The 17,637-nt window shown below is 38.3% G+C and overlaps 1 protein-coding gene and 1 pseudogene across 1 annotated transcript in view; one reads left to right on the top strand and one right to left on the bottom strand.

Annotated features, from left to right (window-relative positions):
- COL12A1 (collagen type XII alpha 1 chain) overlaps window positions 1-17,637 on the top strand; it is a 136,094-nt gene that overhangs the window by 90,526 nt on the left and 27,931 nt on the right. The window contains exons 41-51 of the mRNA XM_027768180.1: window positions 713-829; window positions 1,004-1,150; window positions 1,661-1,735; window positions 3,686-3,825; window positions 6,033-6,156; window positions 6,316-6,459; window positions 8,292-8,456; window positions 10,008-10,046; window positions 10,149-10,287; window positions 13,281-13,423; window positions 14,293-14,402. Of these exons, the coding sequence (XP_027623981.1) occupies window positions 713-829; window positions 1,004-1,150; window positions 1,661-1,735; window positions 3,686-3,825; window positions 6,033-6,156; window positions 6,316-6,459; window positions 8,292-8,456; window positions 10,008-10,046; window positions 10,149-10,287; window positions 13,281-13,423; window positions 14,293-14,402 (1,343 nt within the window). The remainder of the gene's footprint in view (window positions 1-712; window positions 830-1,003; window positions 1,151-1,660; window positions 1,736-3,685; window positions 3,826-6,032; window positions 6,157-6,315; window positions 6,460-8,291; window positions 8,457-10,007; window positions 10,047-10,148; window positions 10,288-13,280; window positions 13,424-14,292; window positions 14,403-17,637) is intronic.
- On the bottom strand, window positions 14,616-15,429 carry LOC106733879 (60S ribosomal protein L7a pseudogene; annotated as a pseudogene).

Below are 17,637 nucleotides of genomic sequence, written 5' to 3'. Positions count from 1 at the left end.
CGGCATTCATAGATTTGAAAGGGACTGTGTGGAATTTTCTTTTTTCAAAATTAGTGTTGGGAGTGGTCCAGCAGGCAGCATGGTGGTTAAGGTGCTGGACTCCCACAAGACCAACTGTGGTTTGAATCTCAGGCCTAGTGGCTTGCTTTCTCACTTTCTTCCTGTTTCTCTGGTGAGCATACATGACCTATAGCAAATTTAAAAAATGATAATAATAAATGAAATTAATAATTCTAAAATAAATAAATAAAATCAATGAGGGAAAGAAAGATCCATTTCAGTTATACCACATTTTCATGTATGTCTTTCGTATCTTTCCTAAAGGGATGCATATTAAAATTTTAGACATTTATATTTTCTAGACAGTGAAGATTTGGGAATGATATAACTAGGAGTATGTTTTTGGGACCAGCAGATGGTGTAATGGCTATGTCGCTGGACTCCAACATAATTGACTGCGGATTGAGTCCCGGACCTGGTGGCTTAAACTCCCACCAGGTGCATGCTCAAGATCCCAAGAGGAGAATGGAGGAGAAGGGATTGTGGCATGGCCATCCCTCCCTGGGGGGCGATTTCTCGCTTTCTGTCTCTCTGTCTGTCTGTCTTTCTGGAGAGCACATGCACCCTATAGCAAAAACCTCTCAAAAAAAAAAAAAAAAAGGTTTTTTTTTGGCCTTTATTTACAAAGTGAATTTCTTTCTTTCTTTTGCAGTGTATTTAAATGTAACAGATCTGAAAACTTACCAGGTTGGATGGGATACATTTTGTGTTAGGTGGTCACCTCATCGGGCAGCTACCTCTTACAGGCTAAAACTGAGCCCTGCTGATGGTACGTGTGTTTTAAAATACGAACTGGGGCATGAGTGGAGACATTTTAAGTTTCAATAAAACAGATGCCTTTTTTTTTAATAATAGATATAAAAGTTTCATTAAAAATAATTGATGAGTACTCATGCAGGTGTAATCCATGTTGAATCCGTGTTTCCTTTGTTGTAATAATCAGGAACCAGAGGACAGGAGATTACAGTGCGTGGATCAGAAACCAGCCATTGCTTCACTGGCCTTTCACCAGACACTGATTACAGCGTCACTGCTTTTGTGCAGACACCGAATCTTGAGGGGCCAGGTGTCCCGATCAAAGAGCATACCAGTAAGTTTTTGAATATTTTGGTAAGTCTCTGTAAGGCTTTGGAATAGAGCATTCTAGATGTAGGAGATTTCACAGTAATGACAGCATGATGGCAGGCTCCTGGAAGTGGGGTCTGTGACGTGTTCAGGACGTTTATCTGCAGCAGTTCCAGGCTGTGGAGTTGTGCTACTTTAAGGAAGACTAATAGAAGCAATGACTCTAGTTGATGGTAAGAAAGTGAGTATGTGCCTGTGTTAGTGACTTTTACTCATTTGGCCCTAAGTGTAGGGCTTATGTTTTCCCTTTGAAGCTTTATTTGACTTGTGTACGTGTAATCCATGTTGAATGACTGACTGCCAGTGACCCCAAATTTGGGTAGAGTAAAATCCTCAGTGTGGCATTGCCAGTGAGATTGGAACCTTGTTTTCTAAGATTCAATTTGTTATCGAGGACTTAGCTCTTAATATTTACTTTCAGGAATACAGAATGTTCACGTGCTATGTTTTTCTAACTCTTATTTTTAACTTCTAGCTGTAAAACCAACAGAAGCCCCTACGGAGCCACCCACTCCTCCGCCCCCTCCCACCATTCCACCAGCCCGCGATGGTAAGTACTGCTGTGAAGGTAATGGATTTCCCTGGTAAGGATTTGTAAGTTTTGGGTTTAAGCTGCACATACATCATTTACAATTGATAAAGAACATGTCTGATTTATTATTCTTGCTGAAGAAGTTTTAGATCAAAAGAAAAGATTACTGGTCATTTGCTCTCTCTTTCTCCAGACACATTTTGGTGTAAACAAAATCAGTCATAAACTGCTCCAGCTCTTCAGCTGGAACTCAGTTTCTTCAATTTTGCATGCGAAGGCCTAGCAATACCTCCCATGGTCACACAGGGGACATTTCTTTCTGGTAATATCAATAGTAGCTGGGGACCTTTTTGGCTATCTCTGCAGCCTAATCCCTTGAGGCCTTTGGCTTTGGAATTCCTGGCTTTTGACCTGAGCAGTGCCCTGGATTACTCAAAGCTAAAAGTTTCCTTTCACCAAAGTTCGAAATATAATTGTTACTTGTGGTGAATTGGTAAAAAGACATACTGAGCAATTTAGGATGCTCTTTCAGTAATTTGGGGGCATTTCTTCAGTACTTTATCAAATTAAATTTAAGCTAATTATTAGATTATTCTTTTCCCACAATCTGTCTCCAGTATTTGCTGGAGACATTTCTGATTTGGAAGGTATTTTTCTTTCTCCTTAGAATGTTACAATTTTAAAAGTATTAACTTTATTATATAAGTAAAATTGGAAGTGTATTTATTATAAGATAACATAATAAGAGTTTTTAAAAATTAAACTGTTGAAAAAAATTCAGTAAGTAATTGGCATAAAACCATGTTAAGTCCCCCCTCCCCAGTAGTAGTTTCCCAGAGTAGCTTTGGGTTCACAGAGCAATTGAACAGAAAGTACAGAGTTCCCATATACTGCCTGCCCATCACCATACCCACAGCCTCACCCACTATCAGCATCCCACACAGCAGGGTCCGTATGTCACTACTGATAAATCTACATGGACTCAGCATTACTACCCAGTGTCCAAAGTAGACATCAGGGTTCACTCTTGGTGTTATATGTTCTACATGATAAGATTTTACAAACCAAGTTTATTTTTTGTTTTGTTTTGTTTTTTTTTTTAAACCATATTTTTAGCTTGCAAGCCTAGAGATTCAACTTCAAGATATTTCTTTATTTTATTGATTCCTTTCCCTCACCACAAATGATTCTAGTGCTTAATTTAAAAATGAAAAATGCTGAGGCCAGCAGATGGTGTAGCAGTTACATTGCTAAACTCCCACATGGCCAATAGTGGTTCAAGTCCCAAATCCAGAGGCTTGAAACTCATGTCAGAAGCATGTGTGTGCCCAAGATCCTGGGAGGAGAACAGAGGAGAATCGAGGAGATGGGACTGTGGCAGGGCAATCCCCCCCTGGGGATGATTTATCACTTTCTTTTTCACTGTCTCTGTCTCCCTCTGGTGAGTGCATGTGCCCTAAGGCAAAAACCTCTAAAAAATAAATAAATAAAAATAAAAGGAACAATGAAAAAAGTCGACTTATTTGTGCCAAATCTTTGATAATTATATTTAAAATCTGCAAGCCCCCATCTGGTTCTTTTTTAGTTCTGAATCATCATTGACTTTCATTTGATTTCTCCCCTTATTTCTTGACTGAAGCTACTTGGGTTCCATGAGGCAAGAGCATATTTTTTGTAGTGGATCTAAAATCTGGAGTAGTTCCAGAGCAGGAACTGATGGCCAGCGAGCCCAGTGCTGCTTCATTTCTATGCATGTGAGTCATCTGGGCAGCTTGTTATGGCTGATTCTGACTCAGGAGGTCTGGGCTAGGTTCAAGCTGTGGCATTTCTGACAAGCTCCCGGGCAGTGCTATGTTGCTGAAGCACACTTGGACAAGCAAGTTATTATCCTACATTTTCAATTGTGGAATTTCATTTGCTGAAGAGAATTCAAGAGATTTGAGACTTCCTCTGTTTGTTTTCCCCCAGTATGCAAAGGAGCCAAGGCAGATATTGTGTTCCTGACTGATGCCTCCTGGAGTATTGGAGATGATAATTTTAACAAAGTTGTAAAATTCATCTTCAATACCGTGGGAGCCTTTGATGAAATCAGTCCTGCTGGGATTCAGGTGAGTGTCATTCCATCAGTGGCTGCTACTCATAATGGCTTAGATGTCCTTTGACCTTCTCTTTTTAAGTAGGAAGTCTTTTCCAAATAAACTGTGTTTTGATCTTTGCTATTTCCTTTACACATATGTTTTTAGGAAGGAATTGGGTGTAACTAATAAATAAATAGAAAAATACATACTATTCTTATTTTTCTCTTTGGCTAGATGATATTCCCATGGGAGAATCTAGGACACCCTAACTTTAATTTCCTGCTTAAAACTTCCAACAATGATGCATTTCCATAAAAGGTCATCCAAAGTTCTGGACATTAAATGCATTGTGATTGTCTTGTCTTGTAAAGTTAAAAGAATTAGTGATTAATTGTGACTGGAGTGGGTACATGGGGCCTGTTGCCTCCTCTATTGTGACATTATAGATGTTACCATGATTAGAAGAATGCCCATCACTGACCCAAAAAGTATTCGTTTATTTTCCTAAGATGATGACTATCAATTATCTTGCTGTGGAATCATTCCAAATTTATTTGTTGTACTAGAGTAGGAACTTAGAGAAATATATATTTCTGTGAGAGGCCTAAGATCTTGTCACCGCTCCTAACATACCCATGAACTGATGACCACTTAGGTCAAGTGGCTCTAAACTATTTTGGGTGGTCTCCCCAGGCACCTCTGAGAATCTGAAACAAGCTATTATTAGCTATTTCATGGATTCTGCAACCTTGAAGACCCACTTCAAATTCCATTCCTTCTGCAAAGGTTCCTGATAGCTTTTGGTATTCCATGCTCCTGAAGTATTTTGCCCATTTTGCAATTATATCATCACATTATTTGTGTGACTCTCTTCCATCTATATCATTGATGCCTTAAAAACAAGAGACAATCTTTTCATTTTTATTTATTTTTTAAAATTCTCTTATCTTCTATATTCCTTTTGGTGAACTTTCTTCTTTATTTTGGCAGTTTATTCTTCACTGTGGCATTACATGCATCATGAACATGAGAGCTTTTTAAATAAGTCACAAATAATTTCATAAAAAAATCATGTCCTCTTTTGCAGAATAGTACTTTACAGAATAGATTAAATTTCAGATCCCCAAATAATCCTGTGTGTGTCATTCCAACAAAATAAGGATGAAAAGTTAGCTTAGTTGTGTTTCAGTTTAATGCATCAACAACCAAACTATTGTTTCATTTTTTTTTTCTTTTCTTTTTTTTGGAGAGGATTTTGCTATAGGGCACGTGCACTCACCAGAAAGAGAGAGACAGAAAGTGAGAAATCGCTCCCCAGGGGGAATGGCCACACCGCAATCCCTTCTCCTCCATTCTCCTCTCAGGATCTTGGGCATGCATGTATATGTGCCTGGCATGAGTTTAAGTACTCAAACCATGTATTGTACTCAGACCATGTACTTTACTCAAACCATGACTGACTACATGGGAGTCCAGCGACATAGCCGTTATGCCAACAGCTGGTCCTGTTTTATTCTCTTAGAAATGAAGACTTCTAATTAAAAATTGCTACCATATTTTATTACCATATTTTATTAACATCTGTGTACCAATGACTTTATACACATAAGTATTAGTACTTAGAACAACAATATAAGGTAAGTATAATGGTGTCTATTTGACTGATAAGGAAACCAAACCCCAGAGATACTGGAGTCATGCCCAGTATCCCATACCTATGAACTGGCAGAAAAAGGATTTGAACTGAGTACAAAGCCTGTATTCTTCTCACTAAATCACATTGCCACTAAATTGGTAATGAGAACTGATTGTTGTCACACATGTAACATTTACATATTTCTCTGAGGAGTGGAGGTAGTTAGTGAAAAGGAACAATTGTTGAGAACCAACTGATCAACCAACATCTGAATTTAGGATGGTGTGTGCTCTCCTTTCTTATCGTGGAACTTCACTGCTACACAGATTACCCATTACTTCCTACATCCTAGAGAAAGGCACCATTTGAGTACAGAGTATTATCACTATAAATGTCAATTATGACAATCTTATTCTAGATTGGAAATTAGGGAAGTTAATGAGATGAAAGCAGCAGTGTTGTAATACTAGCTAAAAAGAGCTTTTAACACTGTCAGGTCTGAGATCGTCCCCCAATTCATTCTGTAGCTAGAGAAATCACTCAAGGATTGAAATACAGATGACAGAACTTACACTCACTGCTAAACCATATTTCCTTTCAGGTTTCATTTGTGCAGTACAGTGATGAGGTCAAGTCTGAGTTCAAACTGAACACGTACAATGACAAAGCCCTAGCTCTTGGGGCCCTCCGGAATATTAGGTACAGAGGAGGAAACACAAGAACAGGTACAGTGATTCAGAGTATGTGCACCTCTACTCTCCAAAGCATTTGGAGTGGTAGAACTGAGTGTATCATCCCATTCTAATGCCCAGATTCTTACCAGTTGGCTACGACTAATGGCATTGGCTGAGGTGATATTAAGGTGTTTCATGTACATTCTGTAGGCAAAGCCCTCACGTTTATCAAGGAAAAGGTCTTGACCTGGGAAAGTGGCATGAGGAAGAATGTCCCCAAGGTGCTGGTTGTGGTCACAGATGGTCGGTCACAGGATGAGGTCAAGAAAGCGGCTTTGATCATCCAGCAGTCAGGTAAGCATAGGCATGGATTTGTTGGCATTCATTATTTCAACAGTTTGAAATGTTCAGTAATTATTAAAAAAGACCAGGGTTTCTGATTTTACTTAATTGTTTCTGTTTTACTCTGTACTCTATACTCCTGTAATATTAGTTTCCATTTAATTATGAAATGACTTGGTAATTGCTCAGAATGACATGTTGTATTCTATGTCTAAGATGTGATTCAGGCTTTGTCAAGGGGTAAGCCAAATCTCCCTGTGGTGACTGCGAGGGTGGAGAAAGCAGTGATAATGGGATAATCCCAGGAAAGGCTGTCTGCCATAGCACAAGTGAAGCTCGATGTTTCCTGTGCAGAGAGATACATAAAGCCTTTAGTTTTAGTACATTCTTACAGATGCAGGCATAATGCAGATGCTGAAAGTTACACAGCAAAGAAGAAATATCAAGGTCTTAAAAAGGCCCTTCCAGGGTAGATCTTGCCAACCCAACATTCTGAGAACATCCCAACAGCCCTGCTGTTTAGATAGTTTAGGATTATTAGAGATAAAAGTAAGTCTTTCAAGTATTTCCATTAATACTTTCCCTCTTCCTGCTACCCTAAGCAGGATTCAAAGTATTTGAAAACATATTTTAGGGAGAATTTTATGGCATGAATAATTTATCGTAGTAAATTATAAAATACTTTACACAGAATTTATGATTCTTTGGCTAAAATTATGCATCATAATTAGTGCCAAGTCATACTGTCTTCTTTCGATAAAGGTTCTTTGTGATGATCATTTGATAATTTATCACCATATTTTATATACTTTGAGCAGATTTTTGCAAAATTTGGGCCACTAGATGATTTATACTTGGGGTTATGGATGTTTGCTTCTCAAATTGTATATAATACACACACCCACACATGTGACTAGACATGCACACATATATACATAATATATGCATTTACCTACCATAAAATTATATCCATAATTCCTTATATAGGCTTTTTTCTTCCTGATGTCAAGTTAAGGTTTTGGAGTGAAAACTTTATTTGTATTAGCTTACATAAAGGAATGTTTATTGCCAGTGGGAATTGCTGATTTCATTTTGAAGATGGCCAGTGGCCTCTGAGTCTGAGTTTGCTAAGAAAAATCAATTTCAAGAATTCAAATTTTAAAATAACCCATTCTTTGTTTCTGAGTCATATAAGCTTAAGATGTTCATAGTACTTAAAAAAGCTTCAGAATTCATGTGTATGTTAGGACTAAGGACTTGTGGAAGAGAATGAATATCACATAAAGTCTTTCTGCTCCTAAAATGCTCTTTTTATGTTTAGAATTTTATTTTAGGATAGCTCACTGATTGAAAGTTATAGGCCAGAAAACAGAAAGACTTAGAAAGTGTGTATTTATTAAAAAGCACATATTCATGTATTAAAGAGAGTTCATGTCCAATACAAGGGCTTGCTGCACACGTTGAAAAAAATACTGCATCAGGAGCCAGCAGTTAGTGTAATGACTATGTCGCGGAACTCCCATGTAGTTGACTGCTGTTTGAGTCCCAGACCCGGTGGCTTCCACTCATGCCAGGTGTGTGTGAGTGTGTGCCCAAGATCCTGAGAGGAGAATGGAGAAGGGATTGCGGCGTGGCCATCCCCCCTAGGGGGTGATTTCTCACTTTCTGTCTCTCTGTCTCTCTCTGTCTTTCTGGTGAGCTCATGCGCCCTGTAGCAAAAACCTCTCCAAAAAAAAAAAAAAAAAAATACAGCATCAATTCTGATAAGATTTTACTTTGGATTGTTCAAATAGTAAAATAAAGAAAAAGAGATATGTGGTCACTCTCTGAATGCTACTTTGCAGGGTTCAGTGTCTTTGTGGTTGGTGTGGCTGATGTAGACTACAATGAACTTGCCAATATCGCCAGCAAACCAAGTGAACGGCACGTGTTCATTGTGGATGACTTTGAATCTTTCGAGAAGATCGAGGACAATCTTATTACATTTGTTTGTGAAACTGCCACTTCAAGTAAGCCATGAACAATATAGATTCATAACCTTGCTTGTCTTGAAAAATAATTACTTATAGACAATCCTTTATCCTGTATGGGATCCAGTCTGTATATAAACAGGTCCTGGGAAATCATTTGAGAGCCTGATGAATCATTGTTCCATTGAGAACATGCTAGGAGTGTGTTCGTCAGAAGTTCATTTTTAGACTTGAAGATGTACTATTCCTTCTATGGAAATAAATGATTTTCAATGTATCCTTTTCCCACCATCCCAATGCCTGTGGCATTTGAGTAAACTAGTGTTCATCTAAGAATTGCTTATATGGAAGCACTCCTGTGAGATGGAGGTTTTCCCTGTTAGTAATCAATTGGTATTTGTTCTGTCAACATCCTTGCTTTAGGAGAGCAATGGAAAAGCTGCCTTGTGCATGTGTACCCCATAGACATTCTCTTGGTTCTCAATTTTTGTTGGGTTTAAAGTTTTAAAAATTATTTATTATTATTTATGGATTCAAGTGCTGTACATCATTTAGATTGTAAAGAGAATTTACCCAGCATGATATACACTCCAGACCACCTCTTCTTCAGCTTTTAAACTACAATGAAGGACCAAAGATTGATTATTTGAGTCAATTTTTCCCCATCCATTAGCACCAATTTTGGGGATATTAGGTTATAGAGACCATTATGTAGCTAGTCTAGACTCCTGTTTTTGGGGAGGACTATTCTTTAAAGGTGTAATATATTCTCCATTAAACATTATACTAAAAACACCAAGCTCTGGTTTGAAGTCACAATAATAAATTTCAGTGTTTTACTGTGAAAACTAATGCTGAAACCCAGAATGGAGTTGCACTACTGAGAGTGGGTTGGGGGCTAGAGTTGTCTCCCTTCCATTTCAGGTGATCCTGGATACAGCCCCCAGTTCTGTTGGGTCCAGGGTGAAAACTACTGCATACTTGTCACCATTATGTGATGTTTGGTACCGTGCGAGGCTCAGGGACTTGGCAGAGAAGAGGGGTCATGTAGGATGGACTTCTCTTATTTTACATAAATCCAAAATCCCCTGGGACAGATGTTCTTTAATAGATGGAAATACACGAAAATTTCTGCTGGGGCCAGCAAGTGGCTTGGTGGTTAAGGTACTGGATTCCCACATGGTTGACCATGGCTCGAGTCCCATACCTGGTAGCTTGCTTTCTTATTTTCTCTCTCTCTCTCTGGTGACTGCACATGCCCTACAGCAAATTAAAATAAAAAAATTAATAAATAGGTAAAATTAAATGAAAAATAAAATTTCTGCCTTTAATTTTATTTATTATTCCAAAGAACACTACAAAATCCCATATAGTGTTCAGAAAGCATTTGTTACATTGGTGAATAGTATAATTTTTCCTATGCATAGAAAGTCTACAAAAAATAACTTATATGGCATTAAATTGATTAGCTATTTTCTGCAAATGGGTGAACAATTTAATTCCTTGGTATATATGCATTCTACTTTTGTGCATATGTAATATTTTACATCACGTTGGTGAATCGTTCTTAAAGAAAACTGTCTATTACAGGTTGTCCTCTCATTTATTTGGATGGCTACACTTCACCAGGTAAATAGCATTTATACTGTTGGACTAATTAATTTCAAGATTTAAGCAATACAATAATGAATGTACTTATTTAAATATTTTTTCTCCTTTTGTGACGTAAAGGTTTTAAGATGCTTGAAGCATATAACCTGACGGAAAAGAACTTTGCTTCTGTACAAGGAGTATCTTTGGAGTCAGGGTCTTTCCCCAGTCACTCAGCTTACAGGCTTCAGAAGAATGCCTTCGTGAATCAGCCTACAGCGTAAGTAAGAATACAGGAGGTTCTCTTTTTCTTCAAATGAGCAAGGAATTCTTGGAATCTTTGCTGACTTCCTAGAATCCCAGAACTTTAGTTTGCCAGAGACTCCTTATGGATGGCCTAGTTTGGTTTCCTTAAATACAAGTGGGTTAATTGTCTTCCTTATCAGATTATATAGTGGCTTGCATTATTCTTTTTCCCACATCTAAGAATCTCATCTTGGTACTGCGCTGTTATGGATTATGGATCCTTTTGAATTTAATGCTAGAGTTTGACTTATGCTTCTCCTAGGGGAGTGTGTTTAAAAAGGAAGGCAACATATTATTTTGGTAGTTCTCTCGTGGTGCTGAAGGACTAGAAAAAATAAATGCAAGATGAGAGCAGACATCCTTGTTAGTGCTCGAGATCCCTACAAAATCAAAGGGCTGCGATAGTTTTGTTTATGGTCAGGCAGGAGGCAGTTCGTTTTTATTGGCTGATCGTCGAGCAATCTGTTGGCCAGCTCTAGATTTTGTTATTCTACTTCATGAAAGTTGCACCTGGGTATGAAAACTGAAATATGTATTTCTTATTCATTAAAGTTAAAACATTTTTGTAAGTTGAAAAATATGTTTGGCAACTTATGGAGATAAAAGAACAAGAAGAAATAAAATTTTTGGAAACTTAGAATAGGGTCAGAAAATGATGTTTGAAATTTGAAAAGCTCTGGGAAAGATGATAGAAAATTCAGAGTAGAGTCCAAGTTAATTTATGTTAAGGAGGCACAGAACATGCTATTGCTATAGTTCGACCATGTTGTAAGCAACTAACCCTTAGGGTTAGCCAGGTTGTTCTGAAGTTCGAGGCTTTTCAGTGAACCATAATGCCCAGTGTTTAACTCTTTCAGTCACCTCAAGATATGATTCTCACATGTAACTTACGGCAGCCTGTTGTCCTCCCAAGACTCAGAACTCCTGACTGAAAGTAAAGAAGTATAAATGCAATTAAATCATTTATTATTATTACTACTTTTTTGGAAGCACTAATTAACTAAAGAAGGAAGTGAGTCAGCCAGTAGTGTGGTAGTTAAGGCAGCTGGATTCCATATGGCTGACCATGTAGTTCGAGTCCCAGACCTAGCAGCCTGAAAAACATCCTGAGTGCATGCATGTGCACATGTGCCCAGATCTTGAAAGGAGAATGGAGACAGGATTTTGGTATGAACATGCCCTATGGGAGGCTTATTTTCTATCTCTATATATATCTCTTTCCAGTGAGCACATACACTCTCTAGCAAATTAAAAAAAAAAAAGAGGAGAGAAATAGAATAGGTGAGAAATATGTTAATATGGAGAAATCGTTGTTTTAATATGGAGTATTATATAGTGCATGAACGTATACAAAGCATCCTGTTAGCTTGCTTATAGCATTTCAGTTTTAAGAAGCGAGGCAGGGTACGAGAAGTTAGCGTAATGGCTATGTTGCTGGACTCCCATGTAGTCAACCTCGGTTTGTGTCCTGGACCTGGTGGCTTAAAACTCACGCTGGGCGCGTGTGCGTGTGTGCCCAAGATCCCGAGAGGAGAATGGAGGAGAAGGGATTGTGGCATGGCCATCCCCCCTGGGGGGGGATTTCTCGCTTCCTATCTCTCTGTCTCTCTCTGTCTGTCTGGTGAGCACACGCGTCCTATAGCAAAAACCTCTCCAAAAAAAAAAAAAGAAAAAGAAGCGAGGCAGCATTATAGTCCAGAAGTACTAGTTGGTGCCAGGTCGTGAACCTCAAGAGACATTCTGTGTGCTCTGCCAAAATTTATGAAGGAATAGCTTCTTTTCTATCCAAGAGAGTTGATTATCTAGGTCTATTTTCTAGTTTCTGGGAGACACTATTAAATGGTCTCAGATAGAAAACCATCAATTTGACTTCAAAGATCCCCCTGGAACAATGACTGACTCAATTCTGGAAGGTCATATGGGGCTAAATTTTTTTTTGTTTCATGGTCTTAGAGCCAAGACACATTTCCTTCTAATTGAATCACATCCCTTTGTTATCACTGAATGTTTGCACATGGACATGGCCGACACATTTGAAATTGGCTTTGCTTTGTAATGTATGTAAGCTTCTGGGAGTGATTTATTTGATTTCATGGGAGGGACTTGGAAGTGTAAAAACTGTTAGTGATAGGAAGAGAGAAATTAAAATCTTAAGACACTTTACCTATGATCTCATATCCTGCCATTGGGAGCTTAGTATAGTTAGAAGGATTGATCATTTTAAAAAATAATGTCCTTATTTATAATGTTTATCACTATAAATTTTTATATACTTCTATAATCTTCTGTAAGTTTAGAAAAAGTTAGCTATTGGGATCAGCAGATGGCATAACGGTTATGTCACTGGTCTCCCCTGGGAGCTGATTCCTTGCTTTCTGTCTCTCTGTCCCTACAGTGAGTGCATGTGCCTTATAGCGAAAAATCTCTCTCTAAAAAAGAAAAAAAATAATTAGATAGTAACAGTAGAATAAAACATTAATCAATAATTTCCCAGACTTTTGTGACTTTATTACATTCTAAATGAATTATTACTACTTACATAGAGGGTCTTTTTTTCTTAACTGCCAGAGGGCACGTGTGCTCACCGGAGAGCCAGAGAGAGGGAGAAAGTACCCCCAGCGGGGCATGGTCACACCGCTGTCTCTTTTCCTCCATTTTGTCATTCTGTTGGGATCTGGGGCACTCACGCACATATGCCTGGCATGATTTTTTAAGCCACTGGTGCAGAGATCTACAATGTGGTCAGCCCTGTGGGATCCAGCTTCTTTAACTAGTAGGCTACAGGGTTGTCCTCATAATGGATCTGCAGTGTTTGGTCTTTTTATGTGTTGCCTAAAGTCTTCTCCTTCTAATGGAGTCAAGTTATTATTAGGAGCCTCTAATACACCCCATTATAGGATTCTGGTTCAAATAAAATAGTCTCTGTTTCTGAGGGTTAATTCTTATTTCTTTGCTTATATCCAACAGAGAGCTACATCCAAATGGACTGCCTCCATCATACACGATTATATTGTTGTTCAGACTTCTCCCAGAAACTCCCAATGAGCCTTTTGCAATCTGGCAAATTACAGACAGAGACTACAAACCACAAGTTGGAGTGATTGCAGATCGTAAGGATTTTTAGCTTATTTAAAAAAACTTGCATAAATAGCTTTGATTATGTGTTTTCCTTTCCTTTTTTCCTCTCTTTAAGAACCTTCTGGGGGGACCAGCAGTTCGCGTAATGGCTATGTTGCTGGATTCCCACGTAGTTGACCGTGGTTCGAGTCCCGGACCCAGTGGCTTAAACTCACGCCGGGCGCATGTGCATGCATGCCCAAGATCCTGAGAGGAAAATGGAGGAGAAGGGATTGCGGCATGGCCACCCCCCCAGGGGGTGATTTCCTGCTTTCTGTCTCTCTGTCTGTCTGGCGAGCGCACGCGCCCTATAGCAAAAACCTCTAAAAAAAAAAAAAAAAAAGAAAAGAAAAAAGAAAAAAGAAATAAAAGAACCTTCTGGGGACCAGCAGTTAGCATAATGGCTATGTCGCTAGACTCCCATGTAGTCGACTGCAGTTAATGTCCTGGACCCAGTGGCTTAAAGCTCAGGCTGGGCGTGTGGGCGTGCGTGCCCAAGATCCCGAGAGGAGACTGGAGGAGAAGGGATTATGGTGTGGCCATCCCCCCTGGGGGGTGATTTCTCGCTTTCTGTCTCTCTGTCTCTCTCTGTCTGTCTGGTGAGCACACACGCCCTGTAGCAAAAACCTCTCCAAAAAAAAAAAAGAACCTTCTGAATACATGCTGTATTTGATATTTGCTTTTATGCCACCTTCTTCCCCTTTTTCAAATATAATGTACCAGTAAATATTCTAATTGCATTTCATCACAACTAAAATGATTGTATTTCTTAGAAATGTCTTCAACAAGAAGCATTTGCTAATACATCCAATAAAAAGTATGCCATGCATATGGTTTAATAATAATTTCATATTTATTATAGCTTCTAGCAAGACCTTATCCTTCTTTAACAAGGATACAAGAGGGGAGTTGCAAACTGTCACATTTGACACAGATGAAGTGAAGACACTATTTTACGGAAGTTTTCATAAGGTAAAAGCATCAAATATTCTTATTTCTAGATAAATAACTTAAAAATTAAAGCTAATTTCTTTGATTTACTCATTAAAGTGTTTTAATTTGGCAGAATCATAGCTACGTCTTTTTATTTTTAGAGAATTAGATTAATTTAGAGGAGAAAATTAAAACAAAAAAAATTTTTGTTGAAGGAGAGCATTTTATTACTTGTATGTACAGAGAACTCAACAGCATACCCTTAACCCAGTTTGGTGGCAAGCTCTTTAGCCTTTGCCTTTTCCAGCTTGGCAATGTGAGCCACAGATTTCGGTCCCAGAACTTTGCCTCCCCAGTGGTGGCGGATCTCATCATATCTGTCATTTTAGTTGGTCTTGATGACTTCCACCAGCTTAGCCAGGGTGCCTTTGTCCTCCGAGTTAACCTATGTGAAGGTGACAGTGGTACAGGTTTTCCTGTGGACCAGGAGTCCCAGCCTGGCCTTCCCCTTGATAATGCAGTAGGGAATCCCCATTTTCTGATACAGGGCAGGCAGGAAGACAGCCACCTCGATGGGGTCCACATTGTGCGTAATCACCACCAGCTGAGCCTTTCTGTTCTCCACCAAGGTGGTGACAGTGTTGACTCCTGCTTGGAGGACCAGTGGCCTCTTAGTGGGGACATCCCCTTTGCTGGCGACCTTCTCAGCCTGGGCCAGCAGCTGCTGCTGCTTTTCCTGCTTTGTCTCTGGCCTGTACCTGTGGGCCAACTCGAGCAGCCGAGTAGCTGTCTGGAGGTCCTGGGCCTGGGTCAACTGGTTAATGGCAGGAGGCACCTTCAGCCACTTGTAGAGAATGGCCCTCTGCCGCTTCAGCTGGATGTAGTGAGGCCATTTGACGAAGTGGGTGAGGTCCCTTTTGGGCTGGATGTCCTGTCCTGTGCCAAAATTCTTAGGCCTTTTCTCAAACAGGGAATTGACCATCTTCCTAGCCTCCTGCTTCCTCACGACAGTAGGGGCTGGAGCCACCTTCTTCCCCTTGGCCTTCTTTCCCTTTGGCATCTTGGGCTACTGGAGGAGAGAGTGAAAATTAAAACAAAAATTCTGACTCAAGAGATAACTAGTATTAACATTTTGACATATTTTCAATATTTACAGCTTTCAAAATTTGAATCATGTAGTGTAAATTTTATGTTCACTTTTTTCTACTTAACTATTTTACTGTGAATTTTTTATATTATTTAGTTTGAAATGTTTTTAGTGAACTATATTGTGTTGATAATATTATCCTTTGCTTGTGTATTGAAAGTTTATACTCTTGGGCCAGTAAAATGTAGAATAAACATTTTATCAATCTAAAAGTTATCAATATCTACCAAAATAATTAAGATAAATCTTTATTAGATTAAGCTTTACATGAACCCACTTTTTCTCTGAAACCATAATTCTCTAAAAAAACTTAATATAAGTTCTAAAATGCCTTTTAATTTACACTTTGTATGCCTACATTCAGAGGATAGTAGAGACTTAGTTTTCTGAAGAATCATTGGTTGACAAAGAAAAGTTTTGAAGTTACAAGCATTCAAAATGAAAAGAACGGGGTCCAAGTAGTGGCACAGCAGTAACACAACTGGACTAACATTAGAAAGTCCCTGGTTCGGGTCCTGTGGGCTCCTTGAACCTGCTGGTTTTGCACACACATGCCTGTGGTTTAGGCTGGCTGAGGCTGGGGGTTGCAGTGAGGTTATCCTGTAGGTAGTGCTTGTCTATCTCCCTCTTTCTTATTTTTGGAAGAAATAAATAAATTTAAGGAAAAAAGTGAAAAGAATGATCTACGTTAGGAAAGGGTTTTTCAATTTTTTTCATCCATTGGATTATGTTAATAGGAATATTGCACAAGTGATCTAAAGTTTCTCCTGCATGGCACACAGAAAAATTAGCCCCATATGTAAGAGACAATGTTTCTAGTTCAATCTGATTCTCAAAGGAAAAACTGAAGAACCTTCCTCCATTTGAATGGATTTAGCAGGATTTCTTTTTTTTTCTTTCTTTCTTTTTTTTTTTTTACTTCCAAGCCATCTTAGTTTCTTTCCAGACGGTTTTTCTTATTTTTAATTCAGAGTTTCAAAAAGGATGGTAAAAGAATCCCTTCATCCAGCTCAAGAAATCTTCAATTTACATGTTAGTGATAACCAAACAACAAAACAAAACAATATAGGAAAACCAAAACTCTTTAAGTACAATAGTGTATCTATTGGGTCATCGGAAAAGTCATGACACATGTTTGCATAGAAAAACAGAAACATATATCGTGACTTTTCCGATGACCCAATATTCAGAAGTTTGCAGGGTTTCATGGTGAAGTGCAAAAAGTAAGTGGCTCATTGAAAAAGCAAATTCCAGTTTAGTGAATGTTTTTGATTTGGCTGATCCTTGTCTGATAACAGATATTGATTCTGTTAAAGTTCTTTGAATGTTTTGGTCATTGACTTATTAAACTTACATTTGAGTAACTTACTGAGAAAGCAGTATTTTATTTTTCTGTTTATACCCAATAAAGATATTGAGAATCTAATGAACAACTGATAACCATTTAATAACTGTTATTTTAAAGTTTTCAACATTCATAAAATGCTTCATTTTACTTAAGTCCAAAGGGCAGTATTAGCTGTACTCATAATAGTTAAGATATGAAATTGACCCAAGTTATACACTATAGTATAGAATAGTATAGAGCAGTATACACTTGAGTAGTAACATTTGGAGCCAATTCAGTGTATATGTCAAAATAGAACAGTAGCTTTCAAATGTGTGTAACACAAAGTGATGATAAATGTTTGAGATGGTGAATATGATTTTATTATGCAATATATACATGTTTTGAAAAGCTGCACTGTATCCCATTAATTTGTAGACCTATTATATGTAAGTTAGAAATAAAAAACCCACTATTTTCCAGAGGTCTATAGTGATAGTCATTGATTATTGGATATTATAAATAATTGATTTTTGACATTCTCTTCAGGAGACCATTGCCTTCCCAGAGAGATACTTGCATGCTTGGATTTTATAAAATACCTCTTTCTTCTTCTCACAAGCTGTTTTCTCTGCACACATTCTTTATCTTCTCTCTTTTTTTTTTTTTTTTTTTTTAGCTTTTTTTTTTTTTTTTTTTTTTTTTTTTTTTCTATAGGGCACGTGTACTTGCCATACAGAGAGAGACAGAGAGAGAGAAAGCGAGAAATCACCCCCCCGGGGGGATGGCCATGCCACAAT

Source organism: Tupaia chinensis, unplaced genomic scaffold, assembly GCF_000334495.1.
Source record: "Tupaia chinensis unplaced genomic scaffold, TupChi_1.0 Scaffold145685_1, whole genome shotgun sequence".
NCBI lineage: Eukaryota > Metazoa > Chordata > Mammalia > Scandentia > Tupaiidae > Tupaia > Tupaia belangeri.
The sequence above is the reverse complement of the archived record's forward strand: the minus strand, read 5'-3'. Positions and strand labels throughout refer to the sequence as shown.